This window comes from Copadichromis virginalis, linkage group LG5, assembly GCF_057382275.1.
Source record: "Copadichromis virginalis isolate Kocher_CV1m ecotype Utaka linkage group LG5, C_Virginalis_male_GT1.1, whole genome shotgun sequence".
In the NCBI taxonomy this organism is placed as follows: domain Eukaryota; kingdom Metazoa; phylum Chordata; class Actinopteri; order Cichliformes; family Cichlidae; genus Copadichromis; species Copadichromis virginalis.
Window position 1 is genome coordinate 14863941 of NC_140622.1, and position 23531 is coordinate 14887471.

At 40.4% G+C, this 23531-nt stretch overlaps 3 protein-coding genes across 7 annotated transcripts; 2 read left to right on the top strand and 1 right to left on the bottom strand.

Moving 5' to 3' along the window:
• Positions 1-381: 381 nt before the first annotated feature.
• Positions 382-4515, bottom strand: tpgs2 (tubulin polyglutamylase complex subunit 2). Of its 2 annotated transcripts, none has more exons than XM_085456151.1 (7): positions 4311-4515; positions 4125-4204; positions 3942-4029; positions 3640-3810; positions 3356-3469; positions 2884-3047; positions 382-2486 (listed from the first exon to the last, which is right to left on the bottom strand). In XM_085456151.1, the coding sequence occupies exons 1-7, from the start codon at positions 4375-4377 to the stop codon at positions 2268-2270; spliced, it is 903 nt and encodes a 300-aa protein (XP_085312277.1). In that variant the 5' UTR covers positions 4378-4515; the 3' UTR covers positions 382-2267. The 2 variants fall into 2 exon arrangements, with proteins under 2 accessions (XP_085312277.1, XP_085312278.1); XM_085456152.1 differs by having other exon boundaries at positions 3640-3780; positions 4311-4514.
• An 81-nt stretch (positions 4516-4596) lies between these two features.
• kiaa1328 (KIAA1328 ortholog) lies at positions 4597-23195 on the top strand. 4 transcript variants are annotated; one of them, XM_085456137.1, is made up of 13 exons: positions 4597-4696; positions 5074-5109; positions 5180-5421; positions 6370-6423; positions 10361-10461; positions 10599-10714; positions 15147-15271; positions 16310-16692; positions 16792-17010; positions 17156-17251; positions 17340-17431; positions 17596-17704; positions 22788-23195. In XM_085456137.1, the coding sequence occupies exons 1-13, from the start codon at positions 4642-4644 to the stop codon at positions 23014-23016; spliced, it is 1857 nt and encodes a 618-aa protein (XP_085312263.1). In that variant the 5' UTR covers positions 4597-4641; the 3' UTR covers positions 23017-23195. The 4 variants fall into 4 exon arrangements, with proteins under 4 accessions (XP_085312263.1, XP_085312265.1, XP_085312264.1 ...); XM_085456139.1 differs by lacking the exon at positions 6370-6423; XM_085456138.1 differs by lacking the exon at positions 5074-5109.
• LOC146709161 (zinc finger MYM-type protein 1-like) lies at positions 7066-9288 on the top strand. Its single transcript, XM_085456141.1, has one exon. It carries the CDS (start codon positions 7308-7310, stop codon positions 9153-9155), a length of 1848 nt encoding a protein of 615 aa, XP_085312267.1. The 5' UTR covers positions 7066-7307; the 3' UTR covers positions 9156-9288.
• Positions 23196-23531: the final 336 nt, after the last annotated feature.

Below are 23531 nucleotides of genomic sequence, written 5' to 3' on the forward strand. Positions count from 1 at the left end.
TTACACAATTTCAACATCAACTTAAATTGGGTGTGGTGAGTTAATTTTCCCAAGTGGCAACATGGGAAACTGAGACTGTTGTGGAGGGCTGGACCAATAAGATGAACTCAGTTCTGCTCAATATTAATTATTCCTTTATAAGCTGCTACTGGTAAGAGTAGATGTTACAATTAGGCCCTAATTGTGGTCTCTTGGGAAAATTAATTGCCCATCCCTGAATTATTCTTCTAGAGTTAGTGTAAATGATAGACTACAATACATATAAAATATACACTATTAGACATTTTGACTCACTGTACTCGTTACTATACGCTACAATAAAAAGGTTTGAGACAAACATACGGTCACTTTAGAGATGAAAATTTGACAAAACCACACTCGCTCACTCATGTTGTTTTTATTACTGCAATAGCAGCTTATGTAACCTTAGAAGACATAAATATCATTCACTTTAACACTCAACAGGGGACTACTTCCACAACTGTGGAAAAACTTAAGGGTGTGCAAAGAGAAGCAAACAGCCCCCATACACTGGGATCATATATTTTTTTGAAAACCAAACACACAGTAGGAGATGACTCCTCACCGCTTGAAAGGACAGCGACAAAACCAAATACAGACATTTTTCTTTCTAGCATTCTTGTGCACAGCAGCCTACAGACAAAAAGTACATACTAAAAAGTACTTGAACCAAAACTGTAGATGTGAGATTGGGTCTACTGAGCTTTATATTTGTGTTACAAGAGCCATTATCTTAAGCGCTTACCCAATTTAGAATCGGTAGGTGGGGTCTGTGGCAGGGGTATTAGCTGAATTAAACTTCTCTGGTGATTCTTTGTAGGGTCGACAGGGGCTACCTACGTATGCGGCTGATGTTGTTGCGGGTATTCAGGCTTGTGCGTGTGATCATGTCCTGATCTATTAGATGCAGTGCCAGCCACAAAAACGTAGCCAGACATGCATAAGAGGAATCAGTGGTACTAAACGTACCATCTGGTGCGATGTATAGTTGCTTATGAAGGGAGGCGCACATCAGGTTAGGGCAAGCACTACGTTGTTGGCTTTCATAGAGGTTTGTTGTTTTGACATACCTGTGGCGAAGACTTAAAGTAGAAATCATGTGAAACAAACACAAGATAACCATTCACAACCTACAGCCAGTTTAGAGTCACCAGATAATCTGATGTGAATGTCTGTGGAAGAAGCCAGAATATCTGGTGAGAACTCGCACAGGCACAGGAGAACATGCAAACTCTGTGGATTTGAACGCAGAGACCTTCCACGCTGTGAGGTGACAGTGCTAACCGCTGTACAACTGTGGCCCTGAACTGTTAAAATATACCTTTGATATTCATTCACTCATGATGAATAATCTGTGTTAGAAACAGTGTTCATTTCTGAAGTTTACATTACAGAGCAGCATTCATGAGGCACTGCAGTAGTACAATGGCCAGTTAGTAGTCCTTTTATAATGTAACAGGTCACGTTTGTCTTCACACTTATGTGGCTTAATGTTTGATAATGAAGCTCTAAAAGCATCTGTTGAGTCCTATACGTTAGTTTTCAACCTGTCAATTATCAATACATATAGGGTGTGAGCTACACAGCATTACATTAAGTCTTCTTGTTTCCTTAAGTTTAAAGTTATTAATATAAAGAGATGTGTTATCTAGCCATTTCCGCACTTTACAGTATTACATGCTGCATGTAGAATTTACATAATGCATTCAGAAATCAAGCCCACTGAAAACAGCAGCACTTATAAACTCTGGTTCTGGTTACAGCAGTGGTACAGTTATATTGTACATCTGTCTGCTTTGATTTTATATGATTTTTTTTTAACCATAAGCTGTCAGTAGTGAACATTACCTTAAATGAGTTTATAAGTACTGAATATACACTGATACAACTCTCTGTTAATTCAAAGACTAATTACTCTGGCAACACTTGGCATCCAAAGGTGGATAAAATTCAGGATTGTGTCTTTCTACATGTGAGGGGGATTCATTTTTAACCATCTAAGCCAGGTGTGATGGAAATTGCCATCGTCTCCTCAAACATATAAAATTTAGAAACATTTTTTGCCTTCAACACTTTTAGTACTATAACTGTATCACCTTTCCAATGTGTCTAGCCAGCAACAACCCTGGCTACATATCAACTCAGCCTTGGCAAACATGTCAAACAGCACCAAGTCCAACAAACTGAGTCCAGCTCCTGAGGGAACTGGAGACATTTGGAAATGTCTTCATCGTACGGGTACCTTCTCACCGCTTTGCTCCACTTTGTCTTCCTGCATTGCTTTGGCCCTTGGCTGCGCCCCCTGAGTTGCACTGTGTCGACTGCTTCTTCTTGGGGGCTGGGACCTTGGCTTTGCCTTTGAAAGCCTTGGAAGGATCCAGCTTGTTCAGATATAAATCCCCAGCAGGATCCGCCAAACTGAGCTCACAGTTGAAAGTCAGAGGCTGGTAGAGGGATGCCCACTGCTGCAGCAGCAACCAAGATATACATAATTTAACATAATCCATGTAACACATGGGGAAAAAAACAAAAAAACAAACCCACACCAAATGTGCTTTGAAAATACTACTTAATTTACTAACCGAGCCAGCAATGCTATATCTGATTCTGTGGAATGTATGGCACCTTATGCACATAATTATGCTCTCTGGAAGCAACTTAAAACTCAGTGCTGTGCTAACTTACTAAAATGTTACATTTGCCAGTATTGTAGTAGACTGTGAAAGAATCATCCTGAATAAAATGTATTCATACAACTGCAATGGTCTCACAAGTTGTTAATAATATGAATAAATATTAAAAATACAATTTATGTCACAGCACATATTCTGAAAAAAAAAAAGGATTAGACACTTTGACTACCTTAGCCTGAGGGCTGGGGCCATATGGGGTGAAGTGATACTGCCACTCAGGCAGACCCAGATGGGTTATCATCAGTCGGTAGTAAGAGGTAAAGGTTGTGGTCAGAAAATGCCAGCACAGAGAGCGGTCTAGAAACCATATTTCACTCCTCTGAGCAACCACACCTGAAAGAAAAAAAAGCAAGGATGTTAACTTAAGGAACTCAGATTTAAAAAATATATTTTTTTAAATATATATATATATATATATATATGTATGTATATATATATATATATATATATATATATATATATATATATATATATATATATATATATATATATATATATATATATGTATGTATATGTATATATATATATATATATATATATATATATATATATATATATATATATATATATATATATATATATATATATATATATATATATATATATAATAACCTATAAGATACAATACACAAGCAGAGCACCTGGAGTGCAATTTTTGTAGACTAGGCACACTTTGCCATTCCCACCACAGGAATCCAGCTCGAAGATGCGGCTCCGGGAGTCGAAATGAGGTGCGACGGGCACACGCGCCGACCCTGACAGATAGCATTAATGAATCTTGAATAAATATTTACGGTCCAATCAAGAGCTCATTCATTAGCCTGCTTTCTGCACAACTGAGCACACGTACTGTAAACAAACGTAATTGAAAGTGACGTGTTGTAATTGAGGATCCCACATGAGGATCCGGCAGGTGAATATTTACCACTTTCTGTGCCGCTCTCCTCCCAGTCTAGGTCAGCGAGTGATGGCGCATTGGGCAGAGAGAAGAGTGACACGGGCTGGAGCAGCGGGCACAGTCTGGCCACACTATTAATCATCATGCATCCTAAGGGAACACACTCACCTGAAAGACAGCACATCCACACAGTGAGGGCTGTGTGCCAAGAACATAAGAAAAGCTGCTATTTTCATTTACAACATTACTTTAAAATAGTTTAAATAAAAACAGACTTTTTTTCTCTTTTGAAAACTGTGAATGCAGACAGAACACATCAGGACACCTACTGTCTAGTTTAACGCTCCATGTTAGTGTAAAGCTATCAGTTGTCAGATAGAAGTCTCTCAGGTCCTCTGGTAATATACATGTGTTTTTCTGGCAAATAAACACAAAAGATGAATAACACATGACAAAAGTATACAGTACTGCCATATCAATATCTGACATCTACCATGCATCTTCCTTCCCACCTGCTCCCATGACAGCAAACTCCTCTTCTCTGCAGGCTCTCTTTCTGCGAAACGCACGTCGACCACCCCAGGCATGTTCTCTGTCCCAGCAAGGACAAGTTCATGACATTTATTACAATCTATTTTTTCACAGAATTCAATGCTTTGCTAGCTAACGCTCTCAATACATATCACAATCATACACACCAAGTATCCGAGTGATACCGAGCATCAGCCTATCGGCAATCTTGAAGCTCTCCTTTGTTTCTTCCATTTGGGTGATTGCGATCACAAATTTGTACAAAACCCAGAATGCATCCTTTGCAGATGTCTGTAGCGCATTCTTCCCCTTGCTCCAAATAGCTCATCTGCGGACGCAAGCGGAGGGAGAAGGGACGCAAAACGGACATGAATTTGCACCAATAGAAAGCCACCCTTCTACAACGCAACCAATGAGATTTTTGCTTGTAAGAGAAAGGCGGGACATCTATTCCTTAGCAACGCTTGGCTCCCTGGGAGTGGTGGCGGTTGATTCAACATGGCGGCAGCAGCGAAAAGAAGTGAAAATTCGGGGATATTTTGGATGAATGGCGGTACGCTGACTTTTATCGAGCTACATTAGCCTTATCCAACACTTCACAGTTGTATATATCTTACAGGAAGACATAAAGCTTTTCGAAGTAGAGTTATAGTGTTACTTTTACGTCCGTACTAGAAAGTTGTTTTCTCTGAGGAAGTGAGAGAGCTTGTAGCTAATTATAGTTAAGATAAAGACTGCTCACCTAACCACTTATTTCAAGTTGATTTTGGATAGTTTGTTATTGATGATAACGGTATTCATGCTACCTCTTACACTGAGTTAGTCCTGCTAGGTCTCCCAATACAGAACAGAGCAAAAATAACACTGTAAAAGCCATCTGCAGCTGTTTAATTTGAGTGTCTCCATCCTCTTTTTGTTATGCCCACACAGTGTCAGATGATGAACGGCCTTTGGTGTTTATTCCTGGTGAGTCCAGTGTTAAACAGTAAAACTTTATATAGAGTGGCTCTTATTGTTGTCTTCTTAACATCCTCAGGGGTGGACGGAGAAGTGACGTCTCAGGCCCCTTTTAACCTGAAACCACTCAGTACCAGTACATCCAAGAAAAGAGGCCACAAGATGGGAGTGAAGAGCACTTCTGACTGCAAAAAACAGGCCAAGCAAAGGAGAGAAGTCAAAAACCAAAGTGATCACTCAGGGGTTTATACTAAGGAGGACGTGTCTGTTCACCACAATGCTGCTGTGATGACACCTCAGACTTTTCTTCCGGTTTCACAGGTATCGTAGGATTTTTTCCCCCCATGCGGCTGAACTTTTTTGATTAAATGGCAATATGTAATGCACTGAATTTAAATTCGTATAGTGCTTTTTTTTGTCTCAAATAAACCCACTGGCCACTTCATTAGTGACGCTTTGCTAGTATCAGGTTGAACACCCTTTTGACTTCTGAACTGCCTTAATTCTTTGTGGCATAAATTCAACAAGGGGCTAGAAAGATTCCTTAAAGATTTTTGTCCATATTGATGTATTAGCCAGTGGCGTCGTTAGGCCTATTTTAGGGGTGCTGAAGCCTCCCTAAAATATTCTTAAGCCCCCCTAAATAATTTGGTGGTTTTTTTTTTTTTTTTTTTTTTTTTTTTTAACTTATTCGATTTTTTTTTTACAGAACTTGCAGACAAATTCAATATAAAGATGCAGGAATAGGAGTTTAAAGAAATAATAATATAAACCTGTCGCTATTCACACAAATATGATCATAACTCGGTTGGTCCCTTTCGCTTTACATTGTTAAGGTAGCGTCAGTGCTTCGTTATCCAATCCCTTCCAGTTGTTCACAGGGGACATCCACATGACTGAAAATCCAGTCCTCGTTTTCACTGCTACTTTACACTCCGCTCGTATACACCTGCAGAAACACTAGCGTGCATGTGGCAAACGGCAAGAAATCATGGATATACGCAAGTTTTTCAAGAAAGTAAGTCTTCATCACTGGCTGGTAGTAACAATTAGTTAGCTCCAGCTAACAGCAGAGAGTCCCATGTAAATAATGAACCAGGTGCTCCCCATTTTGTAAATAAAAACCTGGCTAGCGCACTAAGTTAAATTGTTAGCATAATGTTAATTTCTGTCACTCGTTTTAGCTCTGAAAAATCCAGCTGAGCTCATTCAGGTATGGTTATCATCAGTGGAAATAATAATAATCACTCCATCCCCATTAACCTGTAGGAGTCAGGGCAGAGGAGCACAGAGAGGCAGAGGGGAGAGACGTCTGCTGGAGAGGTGAGTCAAAGGATGGAGTCATTTGTGATGGAGACAGTCTGATTAGAATTTTATGGGACTCAATATGGATATGAAATATGAAACATTTCAGTCACGGTACAACATATAAGACCTGTTTAACTTGAGCTTTTATTTAGGAGAGTCAAGGTTAGAAAGTGGAGAGAGCAAAGAGAGAGATATGTATATAAGTCAAATTAGCCTGACTCACATATTTTTGAGGGTTCTATTTTAATATTACTTCAATTCAAGTAATTTAGTAATATTTTTCAGGGCTTTAAATTGCAACCATTTTAGTCACATGCGTGCTCAAAATATAATGTTTGTAACTTCAAAATATTTGGGAGCAACAAATTACTGTGGAGCGGGAGCAGAAGTCATGATATTAGCAATTTACATTACAATTCAGTATGTTTTAATGTATCTTGAAGGGTGAGGCAGAAGGAGTGGCTGAGGGAGAAAAAGGTCAACAGGCAAGTTCAAGTCAGAGAGAGCAAGGAGAGACAGAGGAGCTGCAGCAAATAGATCGAGAGGCAGAGGAAGATCAAGTTATTACAGAGAGAGGAGAGCAAACAGGCCAAGAGAGGGAAAATGATGAAGCAGCTGCAGCAACTCATTCTACTACAGGGTTTGATTTAGGTGACAAAGACACAGGGCCCAGACAGGTGAAGCTGAAGAGCTATCCACATGATACTTTTGGTACACAGAAGCGAGCATTTAACCACAGCTGGTTTGAAAAGCACAACTGGTTAGAATATTCAGTCAACCAGAATGCAGCTTTCTGCTTCCCATGTAGAGTGTTTGGCAAAAACATCAAACATGATAGTTTGGTCAGTAGCGGTTGCAAGAACTGGAAGAAAGCTTTAGTCATCTTTGGCAAGCATGAGATGGCACAAACACATAAGGACAGTGTTGTTACATGGAAAAGCTACCAGGGAACTAGCAAACAGGGAAACGTTGCACAGATGATAGCAACTGCAAATGTGAGTGAGATAGTCGAAAGAAGAGAGTATCTCAGACGAATTGTTGCAGTCACCTCTATGTTAGGGAGACAGGGACTCCCTTTTCGTGGTCATGATGAAGGTGAAGACAGCCCAAACAGAGGGAATTTTCTTGCGTGCATGGAGCTTTTGAAGGAGTTTGATCCTTTTCTTCAAAAACATAATCCCCCATCAAATGCACAGTATATCTCACCAACATCCCAGAATGACATGATTGACTGTTGTGCCCAGGAAGTTACTAGTGTCATTGTATCTGAAATGACAAAGTCTAAAGTCTATTCCATCATGGTGGATGAGGCAAGGGATAAAAAGGCAGAGCAGTTAGCTGTTTGTGTCAGGTACGTGTCAGAGGGGGCAGTGAAGGAGCGTTTCCTTGCACTTGCAGAGATAAAATCATTTGATGCCCAGTCCATTGCAAATGAGATTCAGCAGCAGATCCAAAACTATGGTCTTGCAGAGCTTAAGTGTGTAGCACAAACATATGATGGTGCAGCCGTTATGAGTGGCTCCACTGGAGGTGTACAAGCACATTTTAGAAGGCTCCATCCTGAGGCTATCTATGTGCATTGTTATGCTCATCAACTCAACCTGGTTTTGTGCAATACTTGCAAGGCTGTCCCAGAGGCTGTGGAGCTTTTCAGCTTGTTGGAGTGTGTGTATTCTTTCTTCAGCACCTCCCTAGTCAATCATCATAAGTTCATGGAGACTCAGGCAAAGCTTGGATTGACAAAAACTGAGCTTGTGCAACTTTCAAACACTCGCTGGGCATGTCAGTTGCGATCAATCAGTGCAGTTCTTGAGACATTGCCTGCCATTTTGGAGTGCCTATCTGCAATTGGATCCCCCATAGCTGTTGGTCTCAGAGCAAAGCTCTACAAGTTCTCAGCAGTCTATGCACTACTGATGTTTCAGTTGATTCTGTCTGTAACCGAAGGACTCCACAAATTCCTGCAGAAAGAGACTTTAGACCTGGCAGAAGCTTTTATCTGCAAACAAGCTGTGTGTGACACACTTAAGGGCAAACACTCAGATGCATTTGCTACAGAGCTGTATGAGAAAACCAAGGCCCTGTGTAACACCCACAGTATCCCTGAACCAGGTGCCAAGACAAGGCACAAACAGAGGAAAATGGAGGATTTTGTCCTGGAGGCAACTGTGGGTTCACGCACTGAATTGAACAACTCAGACACATTGAAAAGAGAGTTACTTTTCCCTTGTGTGGATCGGATGGTTGGCGAGCTTGATCAAAGATTTTGCAGTGTAGATGCAGGGCTGCTAAAAGGCGTCCAGGCATGCAGTCCTAAATCTGAGAACTTCTTGAGTGAACCACAGTTGAATGAACTTGCAAAGCACTACAGACTTGACCTGAAAAAAGAGGAGGTTCTGGTGGCCAGAAACTTTCTTACCCGGAAAACAGAGGCTGGATGTCCACCCAAAAATATGTTGTCTGTGTACAACCTCCTTGATTCAGACATGTTTCCCTCTCTGAAGGCAACCATCCAAGTTGCCCTAACAGTGCCTGTCAGCAGCTGCTCGTGCGAACGGTCCTTTAGTGCACTGCGTCGGCTGCACTCCTGGCTGCGTCAAACAATGGGTCAGAAAAGACTTCACAGTCTTGCAGTCATGTCTATTGAAAAAGACACGCTTCAGCATCTGAGTCACAACAGAGTGATTGACCGATTTGCCACTCTTAAAAACAGACGTCATTCTTTGATGCTTCCACCCACCAAGTAACTGGTGATTGCAGCCAGAAAAATGTACTTTTTTATTTTCAGTTTTTTTCTTGTTATTGATGCAGCAAACACATTTCCTCTGTTTTTTTGTTGTACTGTATTATAAAGCAGACTGAAATAAAACAATAGATCTATTGGTGGCCTAGGATGTTTAATCTGTCCAAAAAAGTAGGAAAACAATTTCTCAGTCTTTGTTTTCTGTTTGTGAAATTTTGTGCTCATTCACTACGTTCGTTCATGTCGTGTGCATCTCTTGGGGGCTAAGCCCCCCCCTGTCCTTAAAACCTAGTGACACCCCTGGTATTAGCATCACACAGTTGCTTCAAATTTGCCACTTGCACATCAATATTGTCAATCTCCAGGTTCGCCAAAACCCAAAGGTGCTCTTTTGCATTGTGAGCTGGTGACTTTTGGGGCTATTTGAGTAGTGAACTCCTCATCATGTTCATGAAATCAGTTTGAGATTATTTGAGCTTTGTGACATGTCATGTGACAGAAGATAGTACACTGGTCATAAAAAGATGGACATGGTTAATACTCAGGTAGACTTTAGTGTTACACCAAAGCCATCATGCTAATACAATGCAGGATGGATTCATTCTTTAATGTTATTTACTCCAAATTCTCAGACTACCATCTGGATACCACAGAAGAAATCAATACTCATTAGACCAAGCAATGTTTTTAAATCTTCTATTGTCCAATCTGATGGTTTGAAATGAAGCAGGTCAACTAGACCAGCGGTCCCCAACCTTTTTTGTGCCACGGACCGGTTTACGCCCAACAATATTTTCACGGACTGGCCTTTAAGGTGTCGCGGATAAATACAACAAAATATAACTAGTACTGGTACCGAAAAAAGAAGATTTATTCATAACACATGTGAAAAGACCCAGGAAAACCAAGTTAACAATAAAAACGATAACAAAATAACGCTGAAAACTGATAAAAACCCTGAAAACCATACTTTTCACACCTGAGCCTCAACTCTCGCGGCCCGGTACCAAACGACTCACGGACCGGTCCGAGGCCCGGGGATTGGGGACCGCTGAACTAGACTACATGAATTGCTGTCATATGATTGGCTGAACCTAACAAACAGATGAATTTGTTAAATATAGTGGCCAGTGAGTGTATATAGAAACAGTACTGCTACTCTTTATTATTAAATCTGTATGTTTAACTCTTACTCTCATATTCTTAAAGGTAATTTCTGAAGTCAGCAAAGCAAAGAGTGAGGTCTGTCTGAAAGACCTTTGTCCTGAAGATAAGCGACGAATTGCAAATCTCATTGAAGAACTGGCTAGGTATCCAACGTTATTATCTTTTATGAATTTAACAATTTATAGTGATGGAAATTAAAATGTATTTTATTAACTCCTCATATGTTTTCCTTCTTTTTTTATTTTATTTTTAAATTGTCTTTTGTTTCCCTGTTCTCTAGAGTGAGCGAGGAGAAAGAAGAGTCGGTGCGGCGTCTGAAAGATGAACAGGGAAATTTTGAATGCAAGATTCAGCAGCTAGAGCAACAGAACCAAATCATAGCACAGGAAAGGGAAAGTATCCTTTCAAAGCAAGCAGACAGCTGCAATGTATAATGCCCTGCTTTTCCTAATGAACCATATGAAGTGAAATTTTTTTTTTTTAAGTGAAATGATAAGGCTGTGGATGCTCTTTTGAGAGCTGCATTGGGTTATGTTTATAATCAGTGAAAGCAGATCTGCTCATCTTGTTCTGTTTGAATGTTTGTCAGACAACTTGACCTTCTTTAATGATGTTTGTTTAAACTATTTTGGAACATGCATCTTCACGTGATAAGGCTGCTGCAAAGACACCAAAAAGGAGTTATTGTGCTAAAGCTGATGTTTAAAAAACCCCAAAAGTAAAATGTATTTAAGAAAAGACATTTCATAAAGCCAACACCTTGTGGCTCATTATGGTATTTACTGTATATGATTGTATTGTGTGTGCTGTTCAAAAAGAAAGTCTGCAGGGGGCAGTGTTGTCTCAGGCAAGGCTATTTACAGTCTTTGGACAAGAACCTTCAATCTGATACAAAAGGCAGAGAAGTAGAGCAGATGAATTTATATTACTTGATGTCTGCTGCAGTTGTCTTTTGCGAGTGCTTGTAGCTTATCCGCTGTTGTGTACAGAATCAATTTCATGGTTGGAGCCGTGCCCTAAACCATCTAAATCATCTTATCATCCAAAGATGAATTTTCATATTCACAGAGAAGACCACAGTATTTGCTTTTTACCGTGTTTTTTTGTCACCCTCCCATACTATTCAGTGTTAGAGAATATCTCTCAGTTTCTCCTGTAGAAAATGAGATCAGACAGGTCAACAGCTGATTCTTGTTGGTCTAACATGTCTAACGGTGCTAGAGTTGTAATGCTACACCCCAATCTGCTGTCTTCATAACAATTCTGCTCAGGTCAAACTAGAGTATGGCCAGCAGTCAATTTAGGTTAAAAACACTGCGAAATATGAAGAGTAATTGACCCGGCTGGTAAATTGCACGATTGGCAACGGCGGCAGGGAAAATTAGGAAAGCACAACTCAATTAAAGGCACTTTGGCTTGGAGACTTGGCATTTACACCAAACTTCTAAACTCCATTAAAAAGGTATTTGAGAGGAAAAAGTGTTTGGATCCAAGCACCTCCGGGGGGGAGAACGTAGTCTTTTAAAGTGTGTGCAAGAGTCACGAAGGCTCTTCTCAGGCAGAAGGTTTCGGCACTTCTCCGAAAGGTTAAGGAGACACCAAAGGCAAACACACTGAATGAGAGTCTTGTCAAGTCTAATTCCATTACGCCTTAGCTTATCTTATCTCACCAAGATTCAGGGATGTCAGGGGTATAAAGAATGTAGGACTATACCTTAGCCCCAAGCCAACTAGGATGAGAAGGAAAAGTACCCTTGATATTTGGGATGTTCAGCTGACATTTGGAGCTGACTGGCACACAGGGCTGAATTTGTGTTTCAGATAGAAAGGATGCTTTTTTACTTCAGGGCATGTTGGCACGAGCACAAGTCAAGGTGGCGTTAGTAACATGGTATACTGTTTTACTTTCTGTATCCAGAACAAGGCACAGCAGGTGCTACATGTAATGCCACTTATTGAGCTGAAACAATTGGAGGGAATCCTGAGGCCATGGAGAGAGGGACACAACAGTTCTGCTGCGTGTTACTAAAATGGCATTTGATAGAGGAATGCATTGGCATTGGCATTCCTCTATCACAGGAGTGCTAAATCCATTTCTGGCCTTAAAGGTTTTGATGTGTGACATTTACAATGCGGAAATCTAATTTTATCAAGTGTGCTTTTTGTGATAAGCATACATCAAATGCTTGCTTTTGGATAAATTCAAATTTGTTATGTTTTAGGAGTTATGATGATTTTTGGTCTTGTTGTTGTGTAACTCACCTTTTATTCTTGGAAGTAGTGCAGTAGTCCTTTACAATAAATTACTACCTACCAGTGGGTAAATACGACAGCTTTATATTTGAATATATAGCCATTCTTTCTGCAGGAGTATAATAAAAGTGAATGGAACCAGTTGTGAGCCTAATGTAAAATAAATAATGCTTAATAAATGTAATATTTTTTTTATGGACCTTGTGTTTTAAGCTTTGGTAGGTGTGCCATTTGACATATTCCATAGCCACCAGCCAGTTTGTACTGATGCCAGGTCGTGCATCTGTGCCTCAGAACTGCTATTGCTTTAGAGTTCTGATCAATGAGTCTCGAAGATGCCTGAGAATGGTTTCCTTCATCTTCACTCTTGGAAATTTCCAGACATTTTCTAAAATAACTGTAAGATGATGTGTGGAGTTGTGTATTGGTTTATTGTGAGATTTGGCATTCATGTCTCTTTTTCAGATTCAGCAGGATTGAAGCAGTAATGTAAACCGTCTCCTTCTATTAATTCCCCGCCATTTCTTCCTTACACACATTCATACTCTCACACATATTCACACATCCGTCTCCGCCCCCATACCTCTCACATTCCAGCTCAGGCTCAATCTGTTTGGCACACTGTGCTAAAGCAGGTTTTAAAATATTCCCCCCTCCTGTGCAAATTTGTTCCACCTTGAAGTGGATTTCATTATTTCATTTGAGCCTCGGCCTGACAGGGAAGTGAATCATTTTGACAGACCCCGTCTGAAGCCTCTTCAACCCAAGCCCTTGATTCGGAGTATTTTTGGAGCAGGGGGGAGGAGTAAGTCATTGTTGGCACGTTGCAGCTCTGATGTAAACTAGGGGCTTGCTGAGAGCTTGGCCCCCATTGGCTGATGTCCAAGGCTGTAGAGGAAGCATGTTTAGTGTAGCGACTGGCTGAGAAGTGGAATCTTATCAGTGTTGCGCCACTCGGTTCAGATTACCTAGCACTTGCTATCCAGGGACTGCATTACCCTGTCAACACATTAACACATGTTATGTTCATCTATGCACTGGGATGATATGATGCTGCAGCCTGCTTGGGTGTTCAGCACAGATGGACTTTGCTTGTGTGTTTTAGATTGCGTGTGGTCTCTGCTTTGTATGCCGACATAAAGTGGGAATTGCCTTATATTGTGGTAAAATATGCATTTAAAAGAAAAACAAACCCTGAACACACCACACATTACCTTGGATTTCAGTGAGGTTTAGTTGTATAAGCATGTTCACTATCTCCCCTTTAGGACTTTTATTCATGCTGCATAAATAGACTTCCCAACACAGGTTTACATGATGTGATGTCCTTGTGATGTCCTTAAGTTCTGTGTATGGAACTGCTTCCATGGAGATCAGTGAGGCGGTAGAGGAGCCCTAGTTAGACGGAGGGTTCAATCAAAACATTTCCTCGCATTTTTCTAGTGTTTATGGAAGCTGTTGCATTGCTTTTGTCTGGTGTCTGGTCCTCAATTCAAAGTCGTCACCGCTCTCTTCTCTTTCCCTGTGTCTCATTTCCACAGCCTGATTGAAGTCTTCTAACAACCAAAGTGTTTTCTTATGGAGTGTTCTGCCAACTATTCCTTCAATAAGACTCTTCTTTGAACTTTGATTTTCTCTTTAAAATGAGGGTTTCTTTTCCAAATGGATGCTGAGAAACTCATCAGCTGGGGGAGCAGGGGCACCATCATAAAAAGATATGGCCTAGAGGAACACACTTTATGGTCAGCTTGGGTGGGAGTGTGTGTACTACTTGCTTTATTGTAGTGTTTGTGTGCGGGCTGTTTACAGTGCAGGTGGGGAATTTGTGCTCTCGTGTCTTGCTGTTTTTATGTTTGTACTAGAGAGTCAGATTGACAATGATTATTGAATGTGTGCGAGTATGTCTGTGTGCAGTCTCTCCATTCTCATGCTCATTATCTTTGTATGTGCGGGTGTGGTGTGGTGCTGCCACTGTCATTAGTGGGGCTCCTGAGGCGCAGCAGTAGTCCCGCTCCAGATTAGTTTTCTTGTGTCTGCCAGCTCTCTGTCTGGCAGATAGCCTGGCGTGGCATTGCCCAGCTCAGCTCAAAACAGCTTGGCCCTGCCCAGATGGTGAAAGCTCTGTGCCACAACAACAACTTTGATTTTGCTGGACTCTTCCCTGTCTCTGTTTTCAGCTTTGCCTTTTCTCTACTTTTCTGGTCCAATGTGTAATTGATTACGGAAACAAGGTTTTAATTCAGATTGTCGATCTAAATCCAGCATCTTCAAAGTAGCACAGGAGAAACTTTTCTTTTACTAAAACTACTTCTCAGCAAAAATTGAACTCATCAAAGAGCTACACGTTAGGGATTTGTAAGATTTATTTATTTATTTTGAATGAAAATGAAAACTCCTTCCTATTTGAATCAAATAGTGAAGCCAGAATTTCTTTCAGTCACACAATTTGATGGAACTCACTGCATGATTTCTCAGCCAAATCTGGGGTGGTGGTTATGTTTTACTCTAAGGGTTTCTTTTGTTTCAGTTTAGCTGTTGTTCTACTTTGTTAGTTACTTAACCCTTGGTCCTCCAGGTCTGCAGCAGCAGTACAAAGAGTGCCAGGAGCTGCTTGGGCTCTACCAACAATACATTTCTCAGCAACAGGCAAAGCTCAATCAGTCCATTGCCCAGCTTAGCCAGCCATCAAGTCACAGTAAGGTAAGATATGGGATAAAATGGTTGTGTGTGTGTTATAGGTTATATGTACACACATTTCCTTTTATGTTTCTATTGCAATGGAAAATGCACAATAAAATGACAGCCATTCTCCTATGAGAGCCACATTCAGGCAATAGCCCTGTTTGCCATCAGTCACATACAAAAAAATCCAGTGGAAACACATGCAAGAGGCATTGTTCCATGGCCAAGTGCCATAATAATTTATAACAAATCACTACAGTCCACAGTCACTACCTCAATATGACTACAACCTAGTAAAAACTCTCTCAAGGTGACACTTTAAAGGCGAAGATGCCTCTCTGGCTGCAGCCTCTGTATGAATGGATGACTTGGCCAACCTCATTGTCCGCAGTGGCTCTGAATAATGTGTGTTTGCCTGCTCTCTGACCCTCAGCAAATTAGTCAGTCTCTTTCTCAGTCTACTATAAAATGGGCTTTTCTCCTTATGTTTATCTCATAATGTTCATGATCTTTGCTCACCTGTCACTTGTGTTTAGTTGAAAAACACAGGTTTATCCCTTTTATATTATAGCTATACAAGGTCCATGGTGAAATCACCACTTTAGCACAAGAGGATCATCAGTGTCATCATCATATCATTTTCATTACCAGTGTCTACAGAGCATGTGCTCACCTACTACCTTTTATATGAACTGTTCTTTGGTATCTCTTAACTCAGTACACAGCCACAGTAATTATGTGCACAAATGGAAGGAAGTAGACCAAAAAAGATGCCTTGGGTCGCAGCAGCTCACATAGAGTGCAAGTGAAATGTGAGTTCTTGTGAAATTGCTCTTGCAAGCAAATGGGGAGCTTTTACGGCACATAGTAACGCGAGCAAATTAGGTTGCTAAGCGAGGCCTAATTCCGTATTGGTAAATTTCAGCTTTGCAGCCAGCTCTAAATTAAAGTTTTATGGAGCAGTCGAATGTTTTGGCTGAAAAACTCCCATCAGTTTTTCAGAGGCTTCCTTAATGGGCCAAAATACATTAATTGTCCTCTTTGTTCTCTGTCCAGGTGCACAGTAGTGAGGAACTCCCCAATAGGACATCTACAAGCAGAGCTAATAGCTCACTCTTTGATGGCTCATACCTCAGTCACGCTGCTACTGGAGGACCACAAGCTCGAGCATACAGGAATGGTTATGGAAGAAGAGGAGCAGTACGGACATTTAGGAGCACTGCTTGTCTTTCTTGTGATGGACCGTTAAGTCCAACTCATGGGCCAGTAATACAGCATAATTGTCAAAAAATAGAGTGCAGGGGCCCACACTCATCCCACAGATGTGAGTGTTGTGAATGCAGGGATCAAGGCACTGTCTGTGGAACACAGCAGCAAAGAATTCACAGTTCCTCTCGTCTGAGCCACCATGATACCTTTAACCAAGATGAGTGTAAAAGGTACAGTATTCAGCCATACCAGCATTACTTTCCTTTTTTCATGTTGAAAATTTTAGCAAGGCACAAAGGAGATGGCATGTAACATGCATTTGCACATAGGCTCCATAGTGGGAATATCATGGACTCTGGGGCCAAGGAAGCTCTGACCAGGCCTCTGCTGGGTCAGGAGGACTGGGAGGAGAAGAGGCACCAGCTGCTGCTGCAGAAGATGCAGTTAGAGATGGAGAGAGAGAGGCTGCATGCACGCCTGGCAGAGCAGGAGGAAAGGCTCCAGAGACAGAATCAGCAACTACAGCAGTCACATCTTGATTACAAAAGGTAGAACGGTATCTGCTGTTGACGGTAGTTACTTTGGTACATCCATTACGTGTCTGCAATCCTTGGTCTTTTCATATTTTGTGTCATCCTCTGTACTTCAGTTTATACCATTGCAGACTATTTTAACTTGCTATATCTGTGTTAGATTTCAACCAGCTACTCAAGCTGAGGTCAGCTCCTCTAATACTAGGAGTGATGTTACAGAAGTGCAGAATCCTTCGCACCAAGATATACCCTCCAGGTAAAGCAAATTTTGGCATATACAGATATTGCACACCAACCAGACACATGTGAAAGGAACATTAATGCATTTTGTATGTTGTCTACAGTGTGTGTGATGATGCAGGAGTACATCCTGGAGGACAGAGCTTGCATGAAAAGCATCCAGAAACTGTACCTAATCCTCTGAACAATGGCAGTGGTAAGCTTGTATTATCAATTAATCAATAAAGTGTTTGCACAGTTTAGCTTGAGACAGGGGAACAGTTTAGCTTGAAATACATATTTTAGCACTCTCATGTATCACTAAAATACCTTGTTAAATTTTTAATAAAAAAAGCAAATATATCCTTTTCTTGACCTCAGAATATTTAAAACAGCCCACAAAGGACATGGCCACATCTCCTGCTGAATCACCTGCAAGCCTGAGGAAGCACACATCAGTATCTGCAATCCAAAAGACTCCAGACACCAGGTAACAAACATCAATAAACAATTTAATAAACATTTATTGTAATAGTTTGTAAGTTCATTAAAGTGCTGTACAATGTTTATAAGAGTGGTCCATTTTTAGCAATTATATTGGATAATGTAGTTCTCAGAAGAACAGTCTGTGTGGTTGAAATATTTATGTTAATGTGTTAAAGTGTTACAGTGTCCAGCATAATATTTTTCCCCTATACTACACAAGAAATACAAAATTTTATGTCATAAAGGTAAATCGATCAAATATTAAGTAACTAAAGGTTTAAAGTAAATGTAGTGGAGTAAATGCTATACCCCTTTTTAGACTCGCCCATGATTTGTGTATCGCTGGGCTGGGGTAGCTGCTGTCTGCTCCAGCAATCATTACAAAAAGTCAGCCAAATTTAAAGATTGTGGCAAACTAAACAAGCAGTTCATTTGCATATCTTGACAGCTTTCATTTGAACAATTTCTTAGTTTGTTTGTGCTGCTGTTGTGTAAAATGCACCAGTGGTGGGTTGGAGCAGCTGAAAAGTAGCTTTTCTTCACATTTAATCTAACTGAACATTTGGTGTGTTGTAGGACTTATTGGTATACTAACTGTAAGAAAAAACACTTCTCATATGTGAGAGTACATGATCACTGAAAAAGCCTTCACTGACCCCAACAGGCCAGCAGTTAGCCAGTCAGGGTCCCCAACATACTTTATTATTATTATTATTATTATTATTATTATTATTATTATGTATTTATTTTTTAACTGACCCGTCGCCATCAGGCCACCAGTTATGGTGAATCTTGTGCCAGCAGGTTTGTGATTTAAAAACATATATGAAAAATCAACACAGTTCAAACATCTGAAGGATGTAAGAAGTCATGAATCTGTGTTTATCTAAAATTCTGAACTGAGGGTCCTCGGGTTAAGGAATGTTTTCCACAAGGATTTATGGGTGAAATAAAGGTAGCAGCTTAGAAACTAGGTGATAAATTGGAGTGTTTTATTAGTGGTCTGTGGCAGCGAGTGTCTTTTCCTCCTGTTTCCAACAAAAAGATTACAGCAGATTTAGAATATAAGTATTTAATGTTTTTTTCCTGGGCTTGCTGTTGCTGCAGTGTTTGTGGTTAAATGATGACTTTTCTTAGTCTAGCTAACTTTTCGAGCTGCGAGAAGCTAATTGAAGCTTTTTACTGGGCTAGCTAGTGCTGCGGCCAGCCTGTCAGGAGACATGCTGCGTTCCATTAGTCGTCCTAGCAGGGATCCTGCAGCAGGTGTAATTGAACAGACTTCTGGATACACCCCCCCCCCCCCCCGTCCGCTCAGCCACAGAAATGAGACGAAGAAAGCAGAAGTGAGGGAGAGATGTTAAAAGTGTGTTTGAGGGTGAGAGCATTGGATAAAGTGAAAAAATGGGAAGCGAGGAAAGGTAGAGCAGGTTCAGATGGATAGTAGTGGAAACGGTGAGAAAGATGTAAGAAGGGGGGAGAGGGGATTTGAAGATAGGGATGAATCACTGAGTGCAAGCATTTCCTAAAAATGCAAAGGACTCTGTACATGGAATAGTAATTAACCTGACTGTGTGTTGTCTTAATGCGTGTGCAATGTGCATGTTCAGTTGGACTCCAAGGCCGCAGTGGAATTAAATGCAAAAAAAATATCAGATGCTAAAAAATAATTTGTGATTCTGCACAGCTTTCCTTTAAAGCCATTATTATTTCCACACTGGAGCAATTCTTTTCTGTAATGTCAGATTTCCTCTACCTTGTTGTAAATGCAGTGGTAGATAGCAGATACACAGCCTCCCCCTCCTTGTTTTGAAGGATAGTTCTTCAAAACACCTTGAAGTTTCCAACTTCTGACGATTAACTCTTAAATAAAGCAGCGCCTGGTCCAAGTTGAACTGTGAGCTCTAGCAGATGCCCATTAATTCCAGCAGGGGATCTGGAGTATCAGATCTTATTACCATTCATTTTCACCTCCAAAGCCTATTAAAATTGTTCTACTCTTAGATACACAATGTCTTCTTTCTTTTTTTTTTTTTGTGCCAGTAATGAGGAAGTCTGTGTCTCAGATGCCTTTTGTGGTTTTCTTGCAACATGTTTTTTTCATGTGCATCTTTTCAGATATTTATAATCCTTTGGTAATCCACTGAATCGTATTAGACATATGTCTTTCCCTTAGCTGGTGTTCAAAATACCGAGAATAAAAATAGTTGTAAAATAATTCAGTGAATGAAGTGAAGGCAATATGTTGTTGCTCTGAGCTCATCAGAAACCTGTCAGAGCGGCCTGACTTTAGCAGATCAGTAATGTGTGGTTTGGTGCTAGTTTTCAAAAATACTTATTTTCATCTGTGTGTGTGTGTGTGTGTGGGGGGGGGGAAATCTTTTATAGCTTTGGTTAGTGAATCATGGGAACAACCACATCAAGTTTTGATATTTGAGGTTGTTTAAAGAAAGAATGGCTTTATTATCACTATTAAACTTGTTTTATTTAAATATCTTTAAAGATAAAACAAACAAACAAAACAAAACCAAACAAAAAAATCTTACTGAAAAATTCCCCATGTTACCTGAAGCGTTCTCCTTCACTTGGCAACAAAATAGCTCTTGTAACCATCTAATCTTAACCAATTCGATGTTGATGTGCAAATCACACAACCAAACTGAGGTTAACATTAAGTGACCTTTTTAATCCTTTCATGAATCCTGTGCTAGTTAGTAATGAGACAGTTCCAGCGCACGCCGCCCATCTCATCTTGATCCTTCCTGCCATTGCCCGCCTGCTATTGATTGGCTGGGAAATTGACATGCGGGATATACACAGTGGCCATTATAGGTTTTTTATCTTACTGTTTGGACTGCAAATGAAAAGAGGCGCCGGGGCGAGACGGCTATCTTTAATGAAAGAGAAAAGCCAAACAAGCAGTGAAAGTTATGAGTGGGAAGGAGGTGGTGAGTAGCATATGCTGAAGAAGTTTTCTGAAAATTTTTATCTGGCCTCATGGAGCTAGAAAAGAGAAACAGAAGCTCTGTAACTGATAAATTGGGGAAAATAAAGTCCAGTAGTTGTGTTTTTTATTTTTATTTTTTTATTGTACTCTGAAGACTTCTTGGTGTACGAGTTTGAAGCATTTAAAAAGTATTTGAAAGCAGAGCAGCGCACATCTACTGTTTCACAGTAGTCATTATAACACGTTTTTAAATTTCAAAATCAAGATTAAACTTTGTCCGAGTCTCCTTTCTGTTACATTTCCTGTCCTAAGGATAAAAGTACTAAATGCTTTATGTTGACAACGTGATGTCTTCAGATGCTCTCAAAATGACCCGACATTCCAGGTCCAAGACCTTATTTTTCTCTTTTTAAAAAAAAAACAGTGACCGAAACGTGTGTTGCTGCTACTGCTGTCCATGTATTTTATCTGTAAGCACACAGTAAAAATGATTCTGCCAGGACTCCCTTGGGAGATATAAATATCCATCATCAATTCACAACTTTACTTCATGCAAACTGGAGCCAAGAAATGAAGTTCTTTGTCGCACCGTATACCCCCTCTGAAAATCTATTGGCATTCTTCTCTTTGGCCTTCATGCAATCTCTGTGCCAGCAGCCCTCCCTCGCCCTACCCATTGCCACCCCCCAATACTGCTGCCCAAACTATACCCCCTACCCCCCGCACTACCCTTGTTATAGATTGTGACCGCCGGTAAGTGATGCATTATTCATTACCAACATGTCGTTTGTTGATGGATGGCTGTTTGAGAGCCCTGTCCGTTAAATAAATCAACAAATAAAAATGCAAATTCTCACATTTCGAGCGAAGCAACCCAGCCAAAGTCCCTCCCCCACATTCCCTCTCTGCCTCCATCTCTATCCACAAAGCAGCAGTCATTTCCAGACTCTCTCTTACAAGCGGGCACATACACACTCCTTCTCACTCATGCTCTCAGACTTTCTCCTCTTTTCTCCTTTGCTGTTGACAGGCAGGAGACCAAATGAGGAAGACAGATTTACTTAGTTGAGCTTCTTTTCTTGTTTTTTTTTCTTTCTTCCCCCAATCAAATCCCTTTGCTCAAACATGTACATACATGAATTCATGTTGCTAAAGCAAAATATAGCCCTTTAAAAGCCTTTTCGGCTATTGATATGTGAAGCCTGAAGTTAGTTTGAAAACATGACATATCAAGGTCCATAGTTACGTGTTGAGGAACATAAATGCACCCTGATTGGAAGTTTCACCACTGCGTCTGTGTGCTGACCACCCGCATGCATATCAACAAGTACATCCCAAGGATCGGCCTTACCTGGGAGAGCTGTGTGCAGAGCCGCGCAATGCAAATCGATGCGGCTTTAAACGAGCAGAGAATTATGTTAGCAACATCAGTCGAGCGTGCTTTAAAGAATTCATGTTTTGTATCTGGAATGGCCGTCGTTCGACTGTGTATACACTGAATAATTTATCAAACCAGCCAGACTGAGGGATTGAATCTCTATTAGCTTAATCTCCCCTGTTTTGGTTTATTTATTTCACCGCACATTCCCCTCATTTCTATTCCAGGGGAGAAGGCACTGGGTTCTCTCCCCCTTGTTCTCTCACACCTGCAAGAAACTGTGTTTTTCTGCTGGGACGCCCCAGTGGTTTGGACTTGTTAACGCTGCTTGTTAGGGTTCAGTAGGCACTTCACCAAGAAAGATTTGTTAACACTTGTATGAAAATATTTTTTGTTCACCTTTCAGTTGTTAACACAGACCACAAGAAAGCAAAACTCTCACCCAAGTGTTTTGGTTTTTTTTGCTTTGTTTTTAGCTCTAACTGGATGTTGCTTTGTACATTTGTGATGTCAGTCTCTCAGCTTGCTCTGTTTATGTGCCCTCATAGTTAAGCAGAATGTAACTGGCAGGCTTTCTGTGTGCATTCCTCTGCTACAATGAAACCACAGTGAGAAAGCTCATTTAAAGTGTTTCCTCTGTACAGGGCTCATAAATGATAAATGTAGCCTGTGTCAATTCAACCTTTGAAACAAGCTGTGGAGGCTAAAAAAGCAAAATGGGGGCGGGGGCTAGAAACCTAACCTAAAGTTTTTCTTTTTTTTCAGGTTGGACTTTTCTCTGGTTGAGTTATTGGATATCTTTAGTCCTGTTTCTGCACCTGAGCAATGCAAGACAACCACTCAAAGAGCCAGAGCATTACAACACAGACCGGCTCATACTGCCCCCAAATCAGTGAGCCGAACCATGCTTACCCCTGGTGGACCTCGTCCTCAGAGCACTCAGCAAGACCTGGAAGAAAGCAAAATACTTGAAGATATTTTCTTCATTTGCTGACGAAAAAAATGAGGAGCATGAAAAAGATTCAGTCAGCTGTGTCCATTTTTTTTTTTTTTTAATGTTTTTCATTTAACTTTTTATTGGTTTTCTAAAATCAGAATCAATGTCACACGGTTTGCATAGATTGTGATATTGGTAGAATTTTTTTTAAATACTAATAAATGTTTATTTTTCAAGCCTCGTTTGTAAAAAATTGCCAATATGACATAATTTTCCACTGTGCATCTGGCTAAAGGATGCAAATTTTATAAATCTCTGATTTACTGGAAATATTATACATAGTCGGTTCCATACACATGTGACAACTATCCTGTAGCAGACAGCTGTTGCCATTGTGTAAACCCCAAAGTAACCAGGGGAATCTTATATCAAGAAGTTACCAATCAGCAGTAATTATGACACAACACAGAGTATTTTATTCTAGACTGTGCTTTATTATTGGGCTAAGCTGAGACGCATCATTCATTTAGAATTACAAAAGAAGAGTCCAGGGGACCAGAGAATGGTGCAGT